This window comes from Stegostoma tigrinum, chromosome 1 (genome assembly GCF_030684315.1).
Source record: "Stegostoma tigrinum isolate sSteTig4 chromosome 1, sSteTig4.hap1, whole genome shotgun sequence".
Lineage (NCBI taxonomy): Eukaryota > Metazoa > Chordata > Chondrichthyes > Orectolobiformes > Stegostomatidae > Stegostoma > Stegostoma tigrinum.
In genome coordinates, this window is record NC_081354.1 from 147,749,200 (window position 1) to 147,776,215 (window position 27,016).

Consider the following 27,016-nt stretch of genomic DNA (forward strand, 5'->3'; position numbering starts at 1 on the left):
TGAATAATAGGCATTCAAGCTCTGTGACTATGACTCTAATGGGCATTTGAGTGTTGTGTTGAAGGACATGTATAGAAACTTCTGAAGAAGGGTCCAGACCCGAAACGTCAGCCTTCCTGCTCCTCTAGTGCTGCCTGGCCTGCTGTGTTCATCCAGCTCTACACTTTGTTATCTCAGATTCTCTGGTATCGGCAGTTCAGACTATCTCTGTATTTCATAGGAGATAACGGGAACTGCAGATGCTGGAGGATCCGAGATAACAAAGTGTGAAGCTGGATGAACACAGCAGGCCAAGCAGCATCTTAGGAGCACAAAAGCTGACGTTTCGAGCCTCGACCCTTCATCAGAAAAGGGGGATAGGGAGACGATTCTGAAATAAATATGGAGAGAGGGGGAGGCGGACTGAAGATGGATAGAGGAGAAGATAGGTGGAGAGGGGAGTGTGGTTGGGGAGGTAGGGAGGGGACAGTCCAGTCTGAGGAGGACGGACAGGTCAAGGGGGTAGGATGAGGTTAGTAGATAGGAAATGGAGGTGTGGCTTGGGGTGGGAGGAAGTGATGGGTGAGTGGAGTGGATGGGTTAGGGAGGCAGAGACAGGCTGGACTGGTTTTGGGATGCAGTTGGGGGAGGGGAAGAGCTGGGCTGGTTGTGTGGTGCAGTGGGGGGAGGGGACGAACTGGGCTGGTTTTTGGATGTGTTGGGGGAAGGGGAGATTTTGAAGCTGGTGAAGTCCACATTGATACCATTGGGCTGCAGGGTTCCCAAGCAGAATATGAGTTGCTGTTCCTGCAACCTTCGGGTGGCATCATTGTGGCACTGCAGGAGGCCCATGATGGACATGTCGTCTGAGGAATGGGAGGGGGACTTTAAATGGTTTGAGACTGGGAGGTGCAGTTGTTTATTGCGAACCGAGCGGAGGTGTTCTGCAAAGCGGTTCCTAAGCCTCCGCTTGGTTTCCTCAATGTAGAGGAAGCCACACCCGGTACAATGGATACAGTATACCACATTGGCAGATGTGCAGGTGAACCTCTGCTTAATATAGAAAGTGATCTTGGGGCCTGGGATAGGGGTGAGGGAAGAGGTGTGGGGGCAAGTGTAGCATTTCCTGTGGTTGCAGGGGAAGGTGCCAGGTGTGGAGGGCAGTGTGGAGCGAACAAGGGAGTCACGGAGACAGTGCTCTCTCCGGAAAGCAGACAAGGGTGGGGATGGAAAAATGTCTTGGGGGGTGGGGTCAGATTGTAGGAGGATGCAGATTGCAGAAGTGTCGGAGGATGATGCGTTGTATCCGGAGGTTAGTGGGGTGGTGTGTGAGAACGAGGGGGATCCTCTTTGGGCGGTTGTGGCGGGGGCGGGGTGTGAGGGATGTGTTGCGGGAAATGCGGTCAGGGGTGTTCTCAACCACTGTGGGGGGAAAGTTGCGGTCCTTGTAGAACTTGGACATCTGGGATGTGCGGAAGTGGAATGCTTCATCGTGGGAGCAGATGCGGAGGAATTGGGAATAGGGGATGGAATTTTTGCAGGAGGGTGGTTGGGAGGAGGTGTATTCTAGGTAGCTGTGGGAGTCAATGGGCTTGAAATGGACATCAGTTACAAGCTGGTTGCCTGAGATGGAGACTGAGAGGTCCAGGAAGGTGAGGGATGTGCTGGAGATGGCCCAGGTGAACTGAAGTTTGGGGTGGAAGGTGTTGGTGAAGTGGATGAACTGTTCGAGCTCCTCTGGGGAGCAAGAGGTGGCGTCGATACAGTCATCAATGTAACGGAGGAAGAGGTGGGGTTTGGGGCCTGTGCAGGTGCGGAAGAGGGACTGTTCCACGCAACCTACAAAGAGGCAGGCATAGCTGGGGCCCATGTGGGTGCCCATGGCCACCCCCTTTGTCTGTAGGAAGTGGGAGGAATCGAAAGAGAAGTTGTTGAGGGTGAGGACGAGTTCGGCTAGGCGGATGAGGGTGTCAGTGGAGGGGGACTGGTCGGGCCTGCGGGACAGGAAGAAGTGGAGGGCCTTGAGGCCATCTGCATGCGGAATACAGGTGTATAGGCACTGGACATCCATGGTGAAAATGAGGTGTTGGGGACCAGGGAATTGAAAGTTCTGGAGGAGGTGGAAGGCGTGGGTGGTGTCACGGACGTAGGTAGGGAGTTCCTGGACCAAAGGGGAGAAAATGGAGTCCAGATAGGTGGACATGAGTTCGGTGGAGCAGGAACAGGCTGAGACAATGGGTCGACCAGGGCAGGCAGGTTTGTGGATTTTGGGACAGAGATAGAAACGGGCCGTGCGGGGTTGGGGAACAATGAGGTTGGAGGCTATGGGTGGGAGGTCCCCTGAGGTGATGAGGTCATGAATGGTGTTGGAGATGATGGTTTGGTGCTCGGTCATGATCAAGGGTAGGAGGGTCTAGGCCCTAAACGTCACCTTTTGTGCTCCTGAGATGCTGCTTGGCCTGCTGTGTTCATCCAGCTCCACACTTTGTTATCTATGTACTTTATAGGGTTTGGTTATGGTTGGCCTGACTTTTGGGTTGAAGGGAAATAAATTATCCTGGCGAGTGAATGTTTAAAAAATCGTTTATAATTAAAACGCTGCAGACCGGTTCCTTTGCATAGTTTTGTAGGCATTCGTCACTATTGTTTGGAATGCAACAGACATTTGAGATATCAGACGACCTCCAGATAATCTGCAGGGGAGGGGTCAGTGATTGAGAGCCGAAGATTTAGGATGGAACCTCAGGTCACCAGCCAGCAGACTTTCGAACCCAATGGTAATATGCACGAAAAAAAATGCTAATTTTACCTGAAAACTAATGTTGTCTTTGCTGATGTTACAGAAGGAGATTATCTCTACTGTGATCTTTCTGTGGGAAAGGGTTTGGTTGCTTTGCGTGTGCTGAATTCTGTTCAATACCCTTATTGGGACTCTTGCTTCCTGGATCGCGTGTTGCTGGTGCAAACTGTATCTGCTTACTCCGGACGTGCTCAGTTTTTTAACGTTTTGTTTGTGGCAAGTTCCTGGACGCTGGCAGCCTGGGACCCGGGTGAAGAAAGTATTTCCTCAGTCAGTTTGAACAATTATTAAGTATTTTATTAAAGATGTGAAGGGATTGAAAAGAGTATTAATTTAGAACGGGTGACTCGATCTCACATGAGAATCAGAAAGAGAAACCAGGAAACCAGAAAAAAAGCCTAGGAAGGAGAGATAAATGGAAAAAGATGTACTCGAAACTTGAGAGAATTAGACCCCACATTTTTAAGTTAATTTTCAACGCTAGAAACTTTATTTTGCAGTATGACATCGCTGAAATAGACATGATTGAATTTTCAACGGCGAGTTTATCTTCTGTGAACATACATGCTTTTCAACATAGCAAGGTCTGGAGCTGGATGAAACAACAGGCCAAGCAGCGTCTTAGGACCACAAAAGCTGATGTTTCGGGCCTAGACCCTTCATCAGAAAAGGGGAATGGGAAGAGGGTTCTGAAATAGGGGGAGAGAGAGGGAGGTGGATCGAAGATGGATAGAGGAGAAGATAGGTGAAGAGGAGACAGACAAGTTAAAGAGGTGGGGACGGACCCAGTAAAGGGGACTGTAGGTGGTGCGGTAGGGAGGGTGTTGCTCATTCCAGGGAGAACGTACAGGTCAAGAGGATGGGATGAGGTTAGTAGGTAGGAAATGGGGGTGTGGCTTGAGGTGAGAGGAGGGGATAGGTGAGAGGAAGAACAGGTTAGGGAGGCAGGGATGAGGTGAGCTGGTTTTGGGATGTGGTAGGGGAGGGGAGAAACAATCCCTCTTCCGTATCTAAACTGGCCCTAAACCCCACCTCTTCCTCCGTTACATTGATGACTGCATTAGCACTGCCTCATGCTCCCACGAGGAGCTTGAACAGTTCATCCACTTCACTAACACCTTCCACCCCAACCTCAAGTTCACCTGGACTATCTCTAACACCTCCCTCACCTACCTGGACCCCTCTGTCTCCATCTTGGGCGACCACCTAGAAACCGATAGCCATTTCATGCCCACCGACTCCCACAGCTACCTAGATTACACCTCCTCCCACCCACCTTCCTGCAAAAATGCCATCCCTATTCCCAATTCCTTCGCCTCTGCTGCATCTGCCCCCAGATGAGGCATTCCACTCTCTTACTTACCAGATGCCCTCGTTTTTCAAGGACTGCAACTCCCAACGCCGCCCCCCCCCCCCCCCCGGCAGTGGTCGAGAACGCCCTCGACCGTATCTGCTGCATTTCCCGCAACTCATCCCTCAAACCCTGTCCCCGCAATAACAACCAGAAAAGAATCCCCCTCATCCTCACGTACCACCCCACCAACCTCCGGATCCAACACATCATCCTCCGATACTTCCGCCATCTGCAGTCCGACCCCACTACCAAAGACATTTTTCTCTCCCCACCCTTGTCTACTTTCCGGAGTGATCACTCTCTCCATGACTCACTTGTCCGCTCCACACTCCCCTCCACCCCCACCACACCTGGCTCTTTTCCCTGCCCTGCCCTCACACCACCTGCATCAATTTCATCGCAGGCCCCAAGAAGACTTTACACAGCAAGCTAACCTGAAGAAGTTACCCTCCTCCCTCCGGACCAACCTCAGGGAATCTCTCTCCCACTGCAACTCTCTTGTAATCCAGTTCCCTCTCCCCATCCCCCTCTCTGATGAAGGGTCTAGGCCCGAAACGTCAGCTTTTGTGCTCCTGAGATGCTGCTTGGCCTGCTGTGTTCATCCAGCTCCACACTTTGTTATCTTGGATTCTCCAGCATCTGCAGTTCCCATTATCTCTTTCCACAGCAAGCAGATGTTCACCTGCACATCTGCTAATGTAGTATACTGCATCTGCTGTACCCGGTGTGGCCTCCTCTGCATTGGGGAAACCAAGCAGAGGCTTGAAGACCACTTTGCAGTACACCTACGCTCGGTTCGCAATAAACAACTGCACCTCCCAGTTGCAAACCATTTCAACTCCCCCTCCCATTCCTCAGATGACATGTCCATCATGGGCCTCCTGCAGTGCCACAACGATGCCACCCGAAGGTTGCAGGAACTGCAACTCATATCCCGCTTGGGAACCGTTCAGCCCAATGGTGTCAATGTGGATTTCACAAGCTTCAAAATCTTCCCTCCCCGTACCGCATCCCAAAACCAGCCCAGCTCGTCCCTGCCTCCTTAACCTGTTTTTCCTCTCACCTATCCCCTCCTCCCACCTCAAGCCACACTCCCATTTCCTACCTAGTAACCTCACCCCACCCCCTTGACCTGCCTGTCCTCCCTGGACTGAGCTATCCCCTCCCTACATCCCCACCTACACTCACCTTTACTGGCTCCATCCCCGCCTCTTTAACTTGTCTGTCCCTCTCCACCTATCTTCTCCTCTATCCACCTTCGATTCGCTCCCCCCCCCGCCTATTTATTTAAGAACCCTCTTCCCCTCCCCCATTATCTCTCATGCTTTTCAATCGTCAGGTAGATGCTTTGTTTACTGTGAGTTCGATATCAGATTTCGAATTTCTCTTGTTAATCAGACTTCTGTTGTCACTTGAACTCTGGCATTTGAGCATAAATAACAATGATCACCATTAGCTTTGCTATTATTTTGACAGCAATTTGTATTCTGTCTTGATTTCTGAAGGCAAGACCTAATATTTTTTACTCGTTGTTAAATTTGGCAAGAATGATACATATGTGGTTGTGACCTTGCTTTGTGTCATTGAATGATCTATGTATGTATTTATTAATCTAATGCATTATGTGGGTGAGGGTAGGGCAGTTGACGTGGTGTACATGGACTTCAGTAAAGCCTTTGATAAGGTTCCACATGGTAGGCTATTGGAGAAAATACAGAGGCATGGGATTGAGGGAGATTTAGCAGTTTGGATTAGAAACTGGCTTTCCGTAAGAAGGCAACGAGTGGTGGTTGATGGAAAATATTCAACCTGGAGTCCGGTTGCTAGTGGTGTGCCTCCAGGATCTGTTTTGTGATCACTGCCGTTTGTCAGTTTTATAAATGACTTGAACGCAGGCATTGGTGGATGGATTAGTAAGTTTGCAGATGTCGGTGGAATGGTGGACAGTGTGGAGGAATGTTGCAGGTTGCAGGGAGACTTGGATAAACTGCAGAAATGGGCCGAAAGGTGGCAAATGGAGTTCAATGCAGATAAATGTGAGGTGATTCACTTTGGGAGGAATAATAGGAAGGCAGAATACTGGGTCAATGGAAAGATTCTTGGTAGTGTGGAAATGCAGAGGGATCTTGGTGTCCATGTACATAGATCCCTAAAAGTTGCCACCCAGGTTGATAGTGCTGTTAAGAAGGCTTATGGTGTGTTAGGCTTTATTGTTAGAGGGATTGAGTTCTGGAGCCATGATGTCATGCTGCAACTGTACAAAACGCGAGTGCGGCCTCATTTGGAATATTGCGTGCAGTTCTGGTCGCCCCATTACAGGAAGGATGTGGAAGCATTGGAAATGGTGCAGAGGAGATTTACCAGGATGTTGCCTGGTCTGGAGCACAGGCCCTATGAAGAAAGGCTGAGGGACTTGGGTCTGTTCTCATTGAAGAGAAGGAGGCTAAGAGGGGATTTAATAGAGACATACAAGATGATCAGAGGATTAGATAGGGTGGATAGTGAGAGTCTTTTTCCAAGGATGATTACTTCAGCTTGTATGAGGGGGCATAGCTGCAAATTGAGGGGTGATAGATATAAGACAGATGTCAGAGGCAGGTTCTTTACTCAGAGAGTGGTGAGGGCGTGGAACGCCCTGCCTGCCAATGTAGTTGACTCAGCCACATTAGGGGCATTTAAACAGTCCTTGGAGAAGCATGTGGATAATGATGGGATAGCGTAGGAGGAGGGGCTTAGATTAGTTCACAGGTCGGTGCAACATTGAGGGCCGAAGGGCCTGTTCTGCACTGCATTGTTCTGTGTTCTACGTTCTATTTATTTGTTCTGTTATTCATTAATAGATACTACAAATAGTCACCAAATCTATATAAATATACTATAAAACTGAACATCATAACTGTGCATGCATAAAAACTTTGCAATTAGATGTAAGTTAACCAAGTTGATTAACAATCTCATATATACAAATGTATGACCCCAGTATAAGTATTTCCTTGAGCTTTGAATTACCTTTGTCAGTAGATGAGGTGTTTTTCCTTTGTTTAAATTCTAGGAGTTAGCAATGACATGTTTTCTATCTTCCCCATCCCTCCCTATCCTCGTCGAGTAGTTGTTAAAGAATGCTGAACGGGGGGAGAAAAGCCAATAACGCTGAAGTTTGTATCGTGGAGTGTCATGGACAAAAAGTCATCAATATTTAACATCTAACACTTCCACTGTTTCACTCATTTAAAAATGAATGTGCTGGAAGAAACATTTAGCAAGTGCTTGGTATGTGACTGTGTAACACAATGGAGCTTAGGAATGCCAAGAATCTATACCTGTCCTATCTTTAATGCCATGTGCCCCCTCCACTATCTCCCAGTTCATTTGCATCAGACTCTTAAGAGATTTGAAATGTGATATGCCATATACTTTGCTTTTTAATTTACTTCTCATATGCAAATTCAGTATGACTAAGGGTAACTTTGCCTAGTTGAATTTATGTATATCCCTGACATAAGAGTGTGGAGCTGGATGAACACAGCAGGCGAAGCAGCATTTTTTCATTTTTATTTGCGATATCACAGGCTCTATTCTATTCTCCTGAAACAAACTTAATTTCTCAGTTTGTTTTCTTGGATGTTGTAGTGAATTCCAACCCTGCCATCGTAATTCTCCCTCTTATTCAATTCTGTACATCACTTGCTGCCTTATTTGTATGAAAATACCACCAGAAAGATACCTTTATACTCTTGTCTGAACGTAGATGTCAATCCCCCACTACCAACATGTTCCAGTTGACCATTGGCCAAAATCTCAACTATATGAGTTGCGTAAAAACTGTTTCTGTAAAAGCAGGTCAGAGGCAAGGAATCCTTCAGCAAGTAACTCCTCTCTCATTTGCTCAATGCTTGTCTACTAGTCAGGATATGATGAAATACGCCCCACTTGCCTGGATGAGTGCAGCTCCAATAAAACTCAAGAAGTTTGACACCATTCACGACAAAGCAACCTTGATTGACACACCATCCACCACATCTAACATTCACTACCTCCACCACCAACATACAGTGGGAATAGTGTGCTGCTTAGATAGTGTTTCCCAAACCAGCAACCTTTACTACCTATTAGGAAAGGGACAACAGATGCATGGCACAACAGACAAATGTATGAATAGAAGTATGCCATTTGGTCCTTCAAGCCTGCTGTGCCATTTAGAACATAGAACATAGAACATTACAGCACAGTACAGGCCCTTCGGCCCACCATGTTGTGCCGAAGTTTTACCTAAAACCTAAGGTATTTCTAACCTCCACCACTATCTTATACTATCATCCATATACCTATCTAATAGCTGCTTAAATGCCCCTAATGAGGCCAACTCCACTACCGTCTCTGGCAATGCATTCCACACCCCCACCCACTCTCTGAATAAAGAACCTACCTCTGGCATCTGCCCGATATCTACCTCCTTTCACTTTAAAACTATGTCTCCTCGTAAAAGCTCCCTTCACTGTAGGAAAAAGTCTCTGGCTGTCAACTCTATCTATACCTCTGATCATTTTGTACACCTCTATCAAGTCACCTCTCATCCATCATCATTCTAAAGAGAAAAGCCCTAGCTCTCTCAACCTTTCCTTGAAAGACCTTCTCTCCTTTCCGGGCAACATCCTGGTAAATCTCCTCTGCTGCATCTTTTCTAACGCTTCCACATCTTTCCTGTTATGAGGTGACCAAAACTGGACACAATACTCCAGATATGGCCGAACCAGGCTTTTGTATAGCGGGAGCATAACTTCATGGCTCTTGAACTCAATCCCTCTATTAATAAAAGCTAACACACCATATGCCTTCTTAACAACTCTATCCATCTGGTTGGCAGCTTTCAGGGAACTGTGGACATGAACTCCAAGATCCCTCTGCTCCTCCACATTGCCAAGAATCTTTCCATTAACCCTGTATTCTGCTTTCAAATTTGTTCTTCCAAAATGAATCACCTCACGCTTCTCAGGGTTACACTCCATCTGCCACTTTTCAGCCCTGCTCTGCATTCTAACAATGCCCCTTTGTAACCTAGAACAGCCCTCCACACTGTCCACAAAGTGACCCACCTTCGTATCGTCCACAAACTTGCTAATCCACCCTTCCACTCCTTTGTCCAAATCATTTACAAAAATCACAGATAGAAGAGGACCCAGAACAGATCCTTGTGGTTAATGACATGCACTTTTAATGAATTACACAAGATGGTTCTGGTCCATTGACCTCTGGGTTATGGGCTCAGCACACTCCTGCATTGTTCTGCTTGCTGGCATTTGTGTTGGATGAGGAGTCTTAGCAACCAGGATCTTATACTGTAAAAGTATCATGCAATTATTTCAGAAGTCCAATAATATTCTATCTTCCTTGCGTCCTCATTTGGACAATAACTGCAGATTAACAAGAAATAACTATTTTAAGTATAAATTATGCATGTAAGTTTCAATATTTTAATTAACTACTGAGCTTATACAGATCTGAGGGGCATCATCTTTAGCCCCTTTCAGTTCAACAATCTAGACCTTCCAACATTTTAATACTCATGAGAAGAACTTCTTGAAATCATTCTAACGTTTGAGGCACTTGGTTCCGTGTCCTTCTATCAAGGTTTAAACTCAAATTGCATTCATTCCATTAATTCTCTCTCTTCCATCTAATACAACACCTACATATGTTTCCCCTACCTTCTTTCAAAGGGTAAAGTTCAAATTCTCCGGATAGAATCAGATCTCCTCACCTTCCTCCCACTATCCAATTTCTTAAAATTCCTACAATGTGGGAATAGGCTATGTGGCCCAACGTGTCCACACCAACTCTCTGAAGAGGGAGTATTGGTGTCAATCCTGTGGATGTAAAAGAGTTTCATAAGGTACTGTACGTTAGGTTTTTAGCATAAGAAGAGCCCATGGTGATAAAGGTGGTATATTGGCCTGGATAGAGGATTGGTTAACTAATAGAAGACAGAGAGCTGGGATAAGGAGGCTACTTTCAGCATGACAACCTGGAACTAGTGGAGTGCCACAGAGGTCCGTGCTGGGGCTATAATTATATACAATATGTTCATGATTTGATGAGGAAAGTGAATGTAGTACAGCCAGGTTCGGAGGTGACACAAAACACAGGTAGGAAAGCAAATAGTGAGCATGACACAGAGTCTGCAGATTGGTATCAATAGGATAAAGCAACTGGGAAAAGACTTGGCTGATGGAATATAATGTGGAGAAGTGTGTGGCTATGTACTTTGGCAGGCAGAGTAGAGGAGCTGAATACTACTTAAATTGAAAAAGATAGCAGAAAGCAACAGAACAGCAGGACTGGAAGCACATAAATCACAAAATGCTAGCATCCAAGGCATTAGGGAAGGGGAATGGAATGTTGGCCTTTATGTTAAAGGGAGTGGAGTATACAAATGGGAGGTCTGCTAAAGCAATCCAAGGCACTTGTTACTCCACACCTGCAGCACTGCGAACAGTTATGACCTCTTGTCTAAGGAAAGATATACTGGCATTGGAGACAGTCCAGAGAAGGTTCATTAAGATGATCTGAAGTATGGAGGTACTGTCTTATGAGGAGAAGCTCAATAATTTGGGCCTGTATTCATTGGAATTTAGGACAGTGAGAGGCAAGCTTGTGAAACATACAAGATTCTTTGGGGACCCCACAGGACAGATGCAGACAGTTTGTTTCCTCTTGTGGGACAGTGTGGGTCCAGAAGGCATAATTTCAAAATAAGGGGCCACACATTTATGGTAGAGCCGAGAAGGAATTTATTCTCTCAGAGTATAGTGAATCTGTGGAATTCTTTCTTGCAGAGGCCTCTAGAGGCTGAGTCATTAAGTATATTTTAGTCAGAGATAGGCAGATTTTTAATCAGTAAGGGAATCAAGGATTTGCGGCGGAGTGGGAAAGTTGGAAAGCAGAGTTGAGAGTTATCAGAGCCGCCATCATCCCAGAGTGTCAGGAGAGACTTTATGGGCTGAATGGCCACTTCTGCTTCTATATCTTATGGTCTAAGTCCCTTTAGTGTTGTTGAAGCTGTACTCATCTGTGCAGATGGAGCATTTTCCATCACTGACTTGTGTCCTATAGGTGGAGGCAGACTTTGAGTCAGGAAGTTTGTTATTCACTGCAGGATTCCTTTCTTCCAACCTGCCCCTCCAGTCACAATATTGAGATGGCTAGCCTAATTCAGTTTCTGGTTGATGGTATCCCTCAGGACATTGAAAGTGGGGGATTCAGTGATGGCAATGCAAATGAATGGCAAGGGGTGGATGGTTAGATTTTCTCTTGTTGGACATAGTCATTGCCTAGCACTTGTGTGGCGTGGTTACTTGCTATTTACCAGCTCAAATCTGGATATTGTACCGCTTTTGTTGCACTTGGACAAGGATTGCCTAGTAAATGAGGAGTCTTGAATGGTGCTGCACATTGTGAATTCATCAGCAAACATCCCCATTTCTGACCTTATGATGAAGGGAAGGTTTTTGTGATTATCTCCAATTTGAGACCCCTTGTTGCTGTCTTGCCAACAGTCTGTCACTACTGACCTGACCTTTTGTAATCTTTAAATGCCATTTGCACTTCAATTTATATTTGAGAGGGTAATATTCAGACGGCGCATTCAAATTATGTTTCCCTAATCTAGCCATCTCTGGAAAGAAAATTTAAGCTGTTTCATGCTGAACAGTCACAATAAACAATTATTGGGTTTACTTTATATCTCTTTGACATCAGGCTGTAAAAGCCGCACTTTGAGTTCGCGATTTCTTTATTCATGCAAGATAAAGATTCTGGCAGTTTGCAAGGCTGCATTTCATATTTTAGGTTTAAGTTTTTAATTGTGCTGAAGAGATTTGAAAATAGGTTTCATGCACAGTGGAAGCACACTAACTGAGACTTTGGGACTTTATGGGGTACCGTGTTTTTCACCTTTCCCACTCTCTGCTGGTTGAAACAGCAGTGAGGACTCTGCCCTCAAAAAAGAAAGTTAAGAGATAATACAGAGTGGAGCTGGAGGAACACAGCAGGCCAGGCAGCATCCGAGGAGCAGGAAAGTCGACGCTCTGTGTTGGGACGCCTCTTCCATTTCTGAAGAAGGGTCCAGACCCGAAACATCACTCTTCCTGCTCCTCCCATGCTGCATAGTAAGATCGTTGCTGATCTGTTTGTGTTAACACCACCTACAGGTTCCCTTCCAGTCCAAGCCTCACACCATCATAACTTGCAAGTACATCACTTTTCCTTCACTATGGCTGGGTCAAATTCTGTAACTCCCTCCGAACATTAAGGGCAATTAGGGTGGGGCGATTAAATGCAAGCCTAGCCAGCAACACCAACATCCGGTGGAAGAATAAAAAAAATTCTGTTTTGTATTGATACTCTAAGCTGCCTAATCCCTCCTCTTGCATAAGCCTATGTGTTCTGTTTATTTGCCTTTCCTTCAGAAGGTCCATTGTGTTTTTTTTACTGCCATCTTATGAGCAGCAATGGTAATTGGCTCATCCTACTTTGTCACTGACATTCTCACCCAACAGATTCACTGGGTTGTAATCATACTAACCTCTTTTTGGCCATGTCATCCCTCCAAGTGTTGATCTTGTGAAACCTACCAGTGTGATAATTAGTTCACTGGTAACATTTACTTAAACTTTAATTTGGGGAATATAATAATACAACCCAGATTAAATTTTCCAGAATGGCTACCAGTGAAATTGTAAAAGCCAAGCTGATATTAAAAATAAAATTATTGGCAAACTAAAGAAGCACTGGGGAGAGATAATAGGAACTGCAGATGCTGGAGAATCTGAGATAACAAGGTGGAGATCTGGATGAACACAGCAGGCCAAGCAGCATCTTAGGAGCAGGTAAGCTGATGTTTCGGGTGTTAAGAAGCACTGATCTTGCAACAATGAATAGTCAGTAAGGAGAAAGGTATAAATGAGTTAAATCTCACCATTTGTTTTCGATTTATATCTGAAACAAGAACACCAGCATATCCGTTATAACCCTCTCCGTGATGAGTGGATCCTGGTCTCTGCTCACCGGATGAAACGCCCTTGGAAAGGACAGGTTGAGAAACCAACAGAGGTGAACATTGTACGTCATGATCCAAGTAACCCTCTCTGTCCTGGAGCAACAAGGGCGAATGGCGAGGTAATATTGGATTGAATTTCACGACAAGTGTACAATATTGAAATCAGTGTTTATAGTTAACAAACTTAATTAAACAAAAACAAAAACAAATTTCTGGTGAAACTCATCAAGTCTGACAGTGTCTGTGAAGAGAAAACAGTGAACAATTTGAGTCCAGCGTCTCTTTATCAGCATTTCATCTTCTTTGGATTGGAAACTTTAAATCTCCTTTCTGCCCTTAGACGCTGACGATCACGCTGAGACTTGCCAGCAATTTTTGGTTTTGTTTCTGATCCCCAGCATCTTTCTTATATTTTAGTTCAACCAAACCCTGGTAGTTGACATTTTTAATGTTTACCATGTTAAGTTACTCATAACATTGAATTATCCTACAGTGCCCTGTTGCTCTACATCTGCTGTTCAGCACTTTGGATTATAGTTAACAGAGCTATTATTGCTGGTGCTGAAAAATGCTGGTCCTATTTTCTGCTTTAGTCGAACCCTATTGAAAAAACTGCTTCAAGGTATCCTTTCAACAAAGATATTAGCTCAGATCTGAATCTGTCCAGACAAATAGGTTTTTATTGAGTTAAAATTGCTCTCCATTGAGTTACAAATTAAGAATAAGAAAATTGACAAAAGGAGGATGCTGGGCACTTCTATCAATTGAACAAAATAATAGAAAGCACACGTTGCAATAATTGAGTTAATAAATTTGTATGGCTTGGCAAACTACTTTTTTTCAAAGGTTCAAATCTGATTCAGAGATGAAAATTAAAATGAAAAGAACTGTGGATGTTGGAAATCAGAAACCAAAAACAAATTATTGGATAAGCTCAGCAGGTCTGGCAGCCTCCAGTGGTTGAAGGGAATCGTGAGGGACAGGATTTGCATGTATTTGGAAAAGCAAGGACTGATTAAGGATAGTCAACATGACAATGCGTGTGAAATCATGTCTCACTGACTTAATTGTGTTTTTTGAAGAAGCAACAAAGAGCAATGATGAGGGCCGAGCAGTAGACATGATCTATACAGACTTCAGTAAGGTGTTTGACAGGGTTCCTTTTGGTAAACTGGACAGCAAGGTTGGAGCACATGGAATAGAGGGAGAATGAGCCATTTGGGTACAGAACTGACTCGAAGGTAGCAGACAGAGGGTGGTGGTAGAGAGTTGCTTTTCAGACTGGAGGCCTGTGGCCAGCGGTGTGCCACAAGGTTTGATGCTGCGTCCACTGCTTTTTGTCATTTTTATATAAATGATTCGGATGTGAACACAGGACGTCCGGCTAGTAAGTTTGTAGATGACATCAAACTTGGTGACATAGTGGGCAGTGAAGAAGGTTACCTCTGAGTAAACCGGGATCTTGATCAGATGGGCGAATGGGCCGAGGCGTGGCAGATGAAGTTTAATTTAGATAAATGTGAGGTGCTGCATTTTGGAAAGGCAAGTCAAGGTGGGACCTGTACATTTGATGATAAGGTCCTTAGGAGTATTGCTGAACAAAGAGACCTTGGAGTGCAGGTTCATAGTTCCTTGAAAGTGGAGTCCAGGTAGAGAGGATAATGAAGAAGGTGTTTGGTACACTTCCCTTTATTGGTCAGTGCATTGAGTATAGGCATTCGGTGGTCATGTTGCGGCTGTACAGGACATTGGTAGGGCCTCTTCTGGAATACAGTGTCCAGTTCGGGTCTCCCTGCTACAGGAAGGATGCTGTGAAATGTGACAAGGTTCAGAAATGATTTATAAGGATGTTGCCAGGGTTGCAGACTTTCAGCTATAAGGAGAGACTGAATAGACTGGGGCTATTTTCCCTGGAGCGTTGAAGGCTGAGGGCTGACCTTACAGAGGCTTATAAAATCATGAGGAGCATAGATAGGGTGAATAACCAAAGTCTTTTCGCCAGGGAGCAGAGTCCAAAATGAGAGGACATGAGTTTCAGGGGAGAGGGAAAAAATTTAATCGGGATCTAAGGGGCAACTTTTTCATGCAGAGGGTGGTGTGTGTATGGAATGAGCTTCCAGAGGAAGTGATAGAGGCTGGTACAATTACAACGTTTCGAAGGCATTGTGATGGGTATATGAATAGGAAGAGTTTAGAGGGATTGCTGGTAAATGGAACTAGATTTATCAAGGATATCGGTTGGCATGGACGAGTTGCACTGAAGGGTCTGTTTCTGTGCTGTACATCTCTGTGATTCTATCCGTGGAGAGAAATCAGAGTTAGCGTTTTGGGTCCAGTGACACTTTATCAGAATTCAGAAATGAAAATTATTGCAATTAAAGTAACTGCTACCATTCTTGAACATATAGCTAGACATTTCGTGATGCTTTGTGTCATTGGCCCTTTAGATCACATTGCTTTTTTTTCTATTTAATCTTCTAAAAGAAGAGTTTATTATAAAGTTGACCGTTTGAATGGTTCTTGTCATAGTTCTGTCAGAAAACATTCCCTTGTTTTATTTCATGTTTTACAGGTGAACCCAGAGTATGAAAGCACATATGTGTTTGATAATGACTTTCCAAGTCTGCAACCAGATGCTCCAGACCCAGGTACATTAAGCTTCTTGTTGACCAATTAATCTGGAACAACACTTTCTCACCTACCAATATAAATCATGTTTTCAAAAATCTTTCTGCAGTTATTATTATTATTAAATTGAATTAAATTATTTTATAATTGTGTCAGGAATTTCTCTTTGTTAGCAGCGGGTTTTTTTCTCACACAATTACAAATTGTTAATGTTATTACGAAGATCACAACTTATTTCCAACAATAATCAGTAAGTTTGATTTCTCAGTATCAGACTGGTCATTGAGTGGTGATTGAACACCATGGTGTTCATATTCATCCCAGTACTGGCCGAGGAATATGATGCTGTCCTGAGACCAGGCATTTCATATGTGTTGCTGAGGAACCCAAGTTTTGGTACCGTTCCTAGTTCTAATCTCGGCCACTTTATTCAGTCCCAAATGTCAGGCTTTTTGCAGCAGTTCCCTGATGTACCAGTCCTGATGGATAATACCACTTAATATCCAGTTTCAAAGCTACAGGAAGAATTGAGTCAAGCCCTCAATCCTTTTTTCCACTATAGACTGGTAAATCTTATCAGTGATGGGAAAATTATTGGAGAATATTCTTAGGATTTCCTCCCATTTGGAGAAAAATAGGCTTATTAGGGATAGTTATGCAGGGGGGGTCTTCTCTCTCAAACTCAATTCCTTCTTTTGAGGAAGTGATGAAGGTGATTGAAGGTAGCGCAGTGGATATTGTCTCCATGGACTTTACTAAAGCATTAGACAAGGCCCTTCATGATAGACTGATCCAGAAGATTAAGCTGCATGGAATCCATGGTGAGTTGGCAGGTTGAATACAAAATTGGTTTGGCCATAGAAGACAGAGGGTGGTTGTGGAGGGGTGTCTTTCTGACTGGAGGTCTGTGACTGGTGGTGTTCCGCGATGGTTAATGCTGGGGCCTCTGTCGTTTGTAATATATATAAATAATTTGGATGAAAATGTAGGTCATCAGATTATAAGTTTGCAGATGCCACAATTGCTGGAGTTGCGGGTGGTGAAAAATGTTATCAAAAGATGCAGCAGGAAATAGATCATTTGGAAAGTTGGGCTGTAAAATGGCAATTTGAGTTTAATCTGGACAAGTGTGAGGTGATGCATTTTGTGATGTCAAATACAAAAAGAGAGTATACAGTAAATGGCTGGACTGTCAGGAGTATTGATATACAGAGGGATCTGGATGTTTAAGTTCATATCTCCCTGGAAGTGGCAATCCATGTGGATAAGGTGGTAAATATAGCATGTTAACCTTCAGTCAATCAAGGAATATAAAATTTGGTAAGTCATGTTACTGCTGTACAAGGCTTTAGTAAGGCCACATTTGGAGTGAGTGTGCAGTTCTGATTGCCACACTCTCAAGGATGTGGAAGCTTCGGAGAGGGTGCAAAATAGGTTTACCGGGATATTGAGATAATAAAATGTGAGGCTGGATGAACACAGCAGGTCAAGCAGCATCTCAGGAGCACAAAAGCTGACGTTTCGGGCCTAGACCCTTCATCTTTACATTAGTCATAAAGACAATAAACTTGGATTGTTATTGTTGAAGACTGAGGGGTGACCTGTTAGAAGAATATAAAATTGAGGGGCATGGATAGGGTGAATAGTCAGAGTCTTTTTCCTCGGATGGAAATGTCAAATACATGGGAGCGTAGGTTTAAGGTGAGAGGGAACGTTTAAAGGAGTTGAGCAAGGAAACTTTTCTGCACACAGGGTTATAGGTGCCTGAAACACGCTGCTGGGGAGGTGGTAAAAGCAGATGCTTTAGCAAAGTTTAATAGGTATTAAGACTGGCAAATGAACAGGCAGGGAGTAGGGGGATATGGACCGAGTACAGGTAGATACGATTAGTTTAGAATGGCATTATGGTTCACACAGACATTGTGGACTGTAGGACCTGTTCCTGTGCTGTACTGTTCTAGTTCCTACACCACCTAAATCTGTGATAACAAAGTGGATGAACACAGCAGACCAAGTAGCATCAGAGGAGCAGGAAGGCTGACGTTTCGGGCCTAGATCCTTCTTCAGAAAGGTCTTAAATCTAAACGCTTTCTGAATTCCTTAAATTAAAGTCTCCTTTAAAACCTCAGATTCTCTTTGCCTAACATCCTCCTAAAAATGACTGATGGTATAATTACTCAAGAGCTCTGATTCTGGTTGAATGTCTTTAAGAGATAAGGCGAAAAGGGGAGCGGTAAGAGGTTGAGACAAAAAGGAAGAACTTGCATTCATATCACATCTTTCCTAATCTCAGGCTGTCCAAATATGTTTTACAACTAATTTAACTACCTTTTGAAGTATAGTCAATATGATAACATAGCGTCAAATTACATGTAGCAAGGTCTGAAAGCGTTAATGGCAATGAAGAGATGATGAGTTTTAGCAGTGTTGGTTTAGAAATGAATTTTGGAAAAAATGTCTTTGCTCTTCCTTGAAATAACCAGTGGGATCGTTTATATCCATGCAAGTCAGGAGTATGTTTCACTATGTGATGCATTTTATTGTGAGTGTTTTGTTTTCATCAATTAATTCTGCTGTTGCCTTCACTCCTGACTTAAATACACTGACAATACACTTACAATGAAGGCTTTATTTTTTTGAAAAAATTTTTAAGGGATCAATAATAAACAATATATGCACACTTTTTTATCATAACGAAATAAAAACTCTTAAACACCATACTGAGTAAAATACTTTCCTTGGATTCTACCCTTTTTATGCTCTTTCTTTTAAATCCCTAGGTCCCAGTAAACACCCATTGTTTCAGACCAAAGCTGCTAGAGGAATTTGGTAAATATCTACTCTTTGAGGATCTGTATATTGGAAATGCTGTGAATATATGAAACAGTAATGTTCATTATCAATGTACAATTTGTGTTTTTATAGTGAATGTTCGTTCAGTTCCTTTTAAAGGAAGTGATCATGTATTCATGTAGTGAAAGAAGAGCATGACAGTGAAATGTCCAGAAACATCCCTCTGCAATTAAGGTGACAACCAACTTGACTGTAATAAATTTGGCATAGCAAGACTTAGTGGCCATTACTGAATAGTAAAACATCCTTAATTACTCAGTAATGAGGAATAACATTTTCAAATTGTTAGTTTGAGGCAAGACCATTTTGATCTGACTTAATTCCTCCCCATCTCGTAGCATTAAATAGAACTTAGAGGCTTGAAAGAACCCATTTGGCCCAGCAGGATATTTGCCAATGTTTAAGCTACCTACAATCTCTCACCCAGGTATTAATTTTATCTCATCCTAACAATATATCTTATATTCTTTTCTGTCTTGTTATATTTATCTAAGTTTTCCTTAAATGTAGCTATGTTCTTTCCATCGATCATGTGATGTGGTAACAAGTTCTGTATTCTGACCACTTTGAGAACATTTCTCCTGAATTCCTTATTGTATTTTTTGATGACGATCAGATTTTTTATTTTGAAATGTTCATTTGAAAGCGGCTGCTTCTGACTTGTCCAGCATTTATTGACCATCCCTAATTTTCCTGAAGAACACAGTGGTGAGTTGCTCCTTTTTAGTTAGTTGTCAAATGTTTGTGGCAACTCCCTGTTTCCTTTTTACTTCCCTTTTGACAGTTTTGAGTGACGGTTAATGTAACTGGTGCATACTTTCACACAGTTGACCCCATTACCTTCCTTTAAGATCTGATTTCCTCAGACAACTTTTACTTATTCTACTCATACTTAATATGGCTAAAAGAAAACATATGTTTTTGTCAGGCCTTCATTTTGTAGTCTTCAGGACATTTTGCAAGAATACCAGTAGAGGGGGTCACTAACATAAATGCTGCATGAGAGAAGAGTGTTGATTGATAGCCGTGTGATCTTCTATTGGGCAAGGCAGCACAATGGTGAATAAACACATTAATGCAAATTGACAGTCAATAGCCAGGCTTTGTGTACAGATATTTTCTAATCAACCTGTTCAAGAATTTTTTTTGCATAACTCAAAAGCTGTTGGGGCTTGAATGGGTGCCACCTGATCCAGAGGTAGAGACATTATCACTATACTACAGGAGCCCCTCAAACTTTATTTATGTTTTATATCAGGTAGGTTGATTTTGGTCAGCGATTACCCTTACAAATGAATAGCCATCACTTATTTTGTAAAGTTGAAACTGAAAAACACTTTCTATCTGCAGAGAACAGGGTCCTGTGTACGTAGACCTTGCAGTACATGAAAGTGCACCACACTATGAGCCTAGTTTAAAATCTGAACAAAGCTTGGGTGTTTACTTTCAATTAGCATTAGTAGGCCCATTCAGCATGGCAGTACCTCTACCAATCAGAAGCCTCTAGCAACCTATCTCATACAGTATATATGTTGGCTTTCCTCCAGTTCTAGAATTGTTCTAATAAGTACAAATGCTGAACTACCTAATAAACTAAGTAAGGGTTGGTTAGCTCAGTTGGCTGTTTGGCTGGTTTGCGATGCAAAATGCATGGGTTCAATTCCTGTGCCAGCTGATGTCAGTATGAATGCCCCACCTTCCTGAACTTGCTCCTGGCCTGAGACGTAGTGACTCTAAAGTTAAATCACAACCAGCTGACTCGCTCTCTAATGGGGGAGCTGCCGGATGATCCTCTTCATCTACAACGTGTTTACCATTGACTACCATGACTATCTTACCAGATAATAGAGAGAACTTCTCTAGAATTGGCTTGCTGTTCAGCTTCAACTATATACATCCACTTGGCAACATGGTTTGAAACCATGGGAGCAGCTTCCTCATGCACATGAGCTTCTACACACAGGTCATCCACACTTCCTATGAGGAAATATTTTAAGTACTAATTTAGATAGATGTAGCCTCTTTGGGAATGCCCATGTCTGATAATCGAGAAGGAGGAAGCAAAATTAACACAACAATTGACTGTATGATGGAAATTGAATGCGCTGCAATGGAACCAACTCATGTAGGATATTGAGGGACAGGGAGATGTTGTATCATTATTTCACAAAAGGAGTATAGACATGGGAACAGTTGGTTCTTTTCTCTAACCAGTTACACAGTGTGTTTGTATAAATAGATGCAGTCACTAACTAGAAGAACCTGATGATTTGGAATTCGAATATATACGTGGATGGATTAGGATCATTTCCCATGTTTTGATATTGCCCTGAATATACAGGTATATCTAGCCTACTTGGTTCACAGGACAAGAAGGACATAACGGTTCCTTAGCTCGGCAGTATAGTGGCGGATATTGTGTACCATTGTCATTCTCACAGTTGTAGAAAGTTTGTTACTCTGTGAGCAGATCCACCTCTCTGCTGTGTTGGTGTTGTTGACCTTACCAGTAGGTATAGCTTGAAAACCATCCTCAACGTCAGTGTTGAAATGTGTCTCTCCAGTTGTGTATAAGCATGGTGGCAGTTCGGACAATGGTTGCACACAATTACATGTGAATGTTGTAACTTGAAACAATAAATTCACTGCTCATTCCTTCTTCTACCACTGAGGAAAGCATCACAAATCAATAGATCGGTTGCTCGCTGTTAGATTAAGTTGCCCTTTGCTCGATCAATGAGCAGTTCAATTGTACGCATATTCATCTATTTGTTGAAAGCCCCTCACGAGGTATTTGGAAAGTAGTATCCTATCACACGTCGTTGCCATGATTCGACTATTCCCATAACTAAGTATTCTGGGAAATAAAAAACAGTTAGTGATTTGCTCCAGTACTTTGCCTTTTTTGTGCCTATACAGGCAAACATCCTTCAGCGTGATCTTTATCTTCTCCACTTGCTATCTCAACCTGACCTGCTCTTGCCTTTACTTTCTTGTTGTGAAACTCTCTCGTTTGCAGGTTTTAATTCAACTCAGAGGAGTACTGATTCATCCCTGTAGGGAGGGTGGTGTGGACATTTCAACAGATTTCCTTGCCCATGTTTAACCTAATACCATAAGACACTGTGGGGTCCAGAGTCAATGGTAAGGACTCCTTGGGAAGTTTCCGCCTGGTTGTAAACTTCTGTTCCATCATCACTGCATTTCTTTGCTGCTGTAGGGTCACAACATATGTAGAAATGGTGACTTGTGTCTGATCATTTATTTAGTTCCTGTCTTTTCCAGACACCCTGAAACAAGCTACTGACACTGCTCATGTACTCTTTAGCATGTTTTCCTGAAACTGATCCATTCAAAAGCCTTGTAGGATATCATCTTCTCTGCCACTTAGGGGCTTTTGCTTCTGGGTCTTTTCTCTTATTAACTTGAAAGCTACTTTACATCTGTTCTAACTGTTTTGGAGGTTGGCAAATTGTGCTGCTGACCCTGTAGGCCTGTTGTTTTTGAATGACCCTTCTCTTAAAAGAAACCTGACTTGCTGAATGGTTCTCTCTTCCTAACAACAGGAAACTTGTTCCCATCTGTCTTTCTGTGTCATAGAACAACAGCACCAATATTTTTTTTCCTCTTACATTCTTACACTCTTGTTTTTAAACCATGGAACTATTTCTTTCATTTTGATGGTTTGTTTTAATAAGGCCAGTTAAATGTATGCAAACAAGCTTTATCCTAATCATTAACAGTTGCAGAACACAATCTAAAAAGAAACCACAATTGTTGACAGAATCTTGTGAACGACATGGGCTCTGGGCAAATTGGTGGTAAAATCAGAGGAGAAGTCCAACGTGACACATTGCAACATCGGGAGCATCTCACCACATCTTTTATGCTTTTACCAAACAATGCGGCAAGTCTGTTGCCAGGTATTAGTGAGTTGCCAATCAAGGATAATAAAAACTTGTTAAATTCCTGAATGACACTGTAATTACCTCTTTAAATACATAGCTTCTTATTGAACACTCTGATCTTGCTAGATGTCCAAAATAGGCACAGGTTCCTGGTGACTTCAGCTTGCTGTTCGCTCCAAAGGACCTCCAATGTTGGACACCGAGTAGCAACATCCCACGGTTGGCTCAACTTGACTGCACCAGAAACTGTCATTGTAATGTTGCTGCAGGGACATTGTGTGCTCAGGGATACACAAACAGCTGATGCACTGGCCTAGGCTGCATTTCAGGCCTGTTTGCTTTCTGTCATGGTGCATGTTCACCACCTGGATGCTTAGAGTCCTCCTGCCTTGCCTTTTTGTGCTTTTTTCTCTTAGCCAGAGATACCAGCTGTCTTGCTATGTTCTTTCATGCCGACTCAAAGCCAGGAAGCTTTGTCATAGTTGTGAAGAAGCCTCTGTCAAGTCAGGAAGATAGCCTTCGCTTTAAAGGTTCTGGCACAGTAAGACGAAGGCAACCTGTGATACCGGCTGCTTGGGTATGGGCAGTCACTCAGGCCTATCTAAAACAGGATATTCTCCATATAAGCCATCAGGAGCTGACCCACCCGTCGTGACTCTTTCGGCCTATTGTGGGCTGCTTTGTTACTGAAAGAAGAAAAGACAGCTATTATAGGAGAAGAAAGTGAGTGGGACAGTTATTACTGATGATACAGGTGGGAAAGTATCCCAATGAGCGAGTAGCGGCAGAGGGTATGCAGCGTCAGTGACATTGGGTGTTGGGATGAGTGCCTGGGTGAGATTGAGCAAGGAAAATGTTTCAGGCAAGAGTGAGAGTGCTAGTGCTTGAGCCTTGGTGGGAGGTGGGTAAAGTAGCAAAGATATGAGTGAGTGTGAAGTCTCAAAGACAAGATGGTGACATTTATGCTGGTGGAGTGGAGAAGTCTTTGACCTTCTTCCTGCATTGTTGCGCATTCCTCCAAGTAGCTGAGATTGCACTGACCTGGATAGCACCAGGACGGCGCCAATTTCCCTTTGTCTGTCACATTCATGGCAAACGCCAAGAACCATACAGGGCTACACCGGACTGACAGTGCTTGTCCAGATACACAACAGCTTTTTAAAGATGATGCTAACTAGGCATTTCCAGTAAATGGTGACTAGTTCCAGGAATTGCGAGTGGTAAGACGGTACTTCACTCTGAGAGGGATGTCATTGCTTTGGAGCAGATAGTTAATGAGACAAATATGGTAAGACACAATGAGAAATCTTGCGATGTCTCATGTAAGAAAGCCAAAAGCTGTAAGATTCAGCATTAAGTGCAAGAAGTGTCCAGTTTTTTTTATATAGTTATATTGTCTACTTTCTTAACTCTCACAGTATCAAAGTACAAATCAAACTTGAAGCTATGCATGTTTCTGTTCACTTTAGATCTCCAGTATTCAAACAAGAATGGCATGTTATGAGCCTTCATCTCACAGGAGAAAAAGAAGTACAAGTATATACTAGTCAGGCCTAATTAGCAAGACTCTGGGGAGTTGTACATAATTTATCTGTTCCATATGAAAGCTGATGTAGATTTAATTGTTTCCACCCACGGACTATGTGACATCACCAGACTGTGGTGAGATCGCTGTAACATGAATATTAACTTCTGTAGGTTTAACTCCTCTTTAATTAACTAAATTAGTCCTTACTTATACTACAGATGCCAGTTGCAGGCCTTGTAATATATTTCTTTGTGTTGTTTCCTTACTCAAGATTATAGGGGTGATATAGTTCTTCACATTTAACTTTGTATCTTGTACTCAGTTGCATATTCTGTTTCAGTAAGGTCATGTGCTTCCATCCTCATTCCGATATTACCCTGCCGTTGATGTCCATTCCAGATATCAGAGCTGTGATTGACAAATGGGCGGAACTGATGGTAGAACTAGGATCAACATATCAATGGGTGCAGGTAACGAGAGGCTGAAAGCCATTAATTTTGCTTTTTAAGTGGATGTGCCAATTTCATTCTGTATTCTTTGCATTCCAGAACCACATACATGCATTTTAATTTGTTTCTCCATCTTTGTTTCATTTGCTGTTTTCACCTGGCAGAATTCTTGCTCAAGAGGTTCTGGAAATCCATTCTGAAACTTCTCTAACCTTCCTCCTTCTAAGTAATTCCTTAAAGCCTTCCTAATAGACCAAGTCTTTGGACACCTATCTTAAGCGCTTGTATTGTAAATTGGTGAAAAACAGGCTTTAAAAAGGGCCAGAGATAATGGGAACTGCAGATGCTGGAGAATCCAAGATAATAAAGTATGAAGCTGGATGAACACAGCAGGCCTAGCAGCATCTCAGGAGCACAAAAGCTGACGTTTCGGGCCTAGACCCTTCATCAGAGAGCCAGGGCCAGACCTGTTTCATTTTCTAAATGGCAATCAAGCAAAAGGAATGTAGAAATGTTTCAAGGAAGTCTTGAAAGAAATTGTATGGATAGGTAAATTATGTACTACTTAAATTGGCTGTGCTCTAAAATCGTAATGGCATACGATGTATTAGGAAAGGAATGCTGTAAAATGCTGCTTAAAATCCATATGTATATGTATATATAGAACATAGAACATTACAGCACAGTACAGGCCCTTCGTCCCTCGATGTTGTGCCGACCTGTCATACCGATCTCAAGCCCATCTAACCTACGCTATTCCATGTATGTCCATATGCTTATCCAATGACGACTTAAATGTACCTAAAGTTGGCGAATCTACTACCGTTGCAGGCAAAGCGTTCCATTCCCTTACTACTCTCTGAGTAAAGAAGCTACCTCTGACATCTGTCCTATATCTTTCACCCCTCAATTTAAAGCTATGCCCCCTCGTGCTCACCGTCACCGACCGAGGAAAAAGGCTCTCCCTATCCACCCTATCTAACCCTCTGATTATTTTATGTTTCAATTAAGCCACCTCTCAACCTTCTTCTCTCTAATGAAAACAGCCTCAAGTCCATCAGCCTTTCCTTGTAAGACCTTCCCTCCATACCAGGCAACATCCTAGTAAATCTCCTCTGCACCCTTACCAAAGCTTCCACATTCTTCTTATAATGCGGTGACCAGAACTGTACGCAATACTCCAAGTGCAGCTGCACCAGAGTTTTGTACAGCTTCACCATAACCTCTTGGTTCCGGAACTCGATCCCTCTATTAATAAAAGCTAAAACACTGTATGCCTTCTTAACAGCCCTGTCAACCTGGGTGGCAACTTTCAAGGATCTGTGTACATGGACACCGAGATCTCTCTGCTCATCTACACTACTAAGAATCTTACCATTAGCCCTGTACTTTGCCTTCTGGTTACTCCTACCAAAGTGCATCACCTCACACTTGTCTGCATTAAACTCCATTTGCCACCTCTCAGCCCAGCTCTGCAGCTTATCTACGTCTCTCTGCAACCTACAGCATCCTTCGTCACTATCCACAATTCCACCGACCTTAGTGTTGGCTGCAAATTTACTAACCCATCCTTCTACGCCCTTGTCCAGGTCGTTTATAAATATGACAAACAGCAGTGGACCCAACACCGACCCTTGCGGTACACCACTAGTAACTGGTCTCCAGGATGAACATTTCCCATCAATTACCACCCTCTGTCTACTTTCAGCAAGCCAATTTCCGATCCAAACTGCTATATCTCCCACAATTCCATTCCTCCGCATTTTGTACAATAGCCTATTGTGGGGAACCTTATCGAATGCCTTGCTGAAATCCGTATACACCACATCAACAGGTTTACTCTCATTTACTTGTTTGGTCACCTTCTCAAAGAACTCAATAGGGTTTGTGAGGCATGACCTTCCCTTTACAAAACCGTGCTGACTATCCCTAATCAATTTATTCTTTTCTAGATGATTATAAATCCTATCCCTTATAACCTTTTCCAGCACTTTACCAACAACTGAGGTAAGGCTCACTGGCCTATAATTACCAGGGTTGTCTCTACTCCCCTTCTTGAACAGGGGAACCACATTTGCTATCCTCCAGTCATCTGGTACTATTCCTGTAGACAATGACGAGTTAAAGATCAATGCCAAAGGCTCGGCAATCTCCTCCCTGGCTTCCCAGAGGATCTTAGGATAAATCCCATCCGGCCCAGGGGACTTATCTATCTTCATCCTCTGAAGGATTTCTAATACCTCTTCCTTGTGAACCTCAATCCCACCTAGTCTAGTAGCCTGTATCTCAGTATTCTTCTCGACAACATTGTCGTTTTCTAGAGTGAATACTGTTGAAAAATATTCATTTAGCGCTTTCCCTATCTCATCTGACTCCACACACAACTTACCACTACTATCCATGATTGGGCCTGATCTTACTTTCGTCATTCTTTTATTCCTTAAATACCTATAGAGAGCCTT

At 43.1% G+C, this 27,016-nt stretch overlaps 1 protein-coding gene across 2 annotated transcripts in view; it reads left to right on the forward strand.

Moving 5' to 3' along the window:
• Positions 1 to 27,016, forward strand: part of galt (galactose-1-phosphate uridylyltransferase) — a 74,433-nt gene that overhangs the window by 4,798 nt on the left and 42,619 nt on the right. The window contains exons 1-5 of one of the 2 annotated variants that reach the window (XM_059649234.1): positions 2,524 to 2,756; positions 13,138 to 13,307; positions 15,761 to 15,836; positions 18,597 to 18,645; positions 24,446 to 24,575. In XM_059649234.1, the coding sequence (XP_059505217.1) occupies positions 2,714 to 2,756; positions 13,138 to 13,307; positions 15,761 to 15,836; positions 18,597 to 18,645; positions 24,446 to 24,575 (468 nt within the window). In that variant the 5' untranslated portion in view covers positions 2,524 to 2,713. Of the gene's footprint in view, positions 1 to 2,523; positions 2,757 to 13,137; positions 13,308 to 15,760; positions 15,837 to 18,596; positions 18,646 to 24,445; positions 24,576 to 27,016 lie in introns of those variants that run through there. The other variant, XM_059649235.1, reaches the window with a different exon arrangement.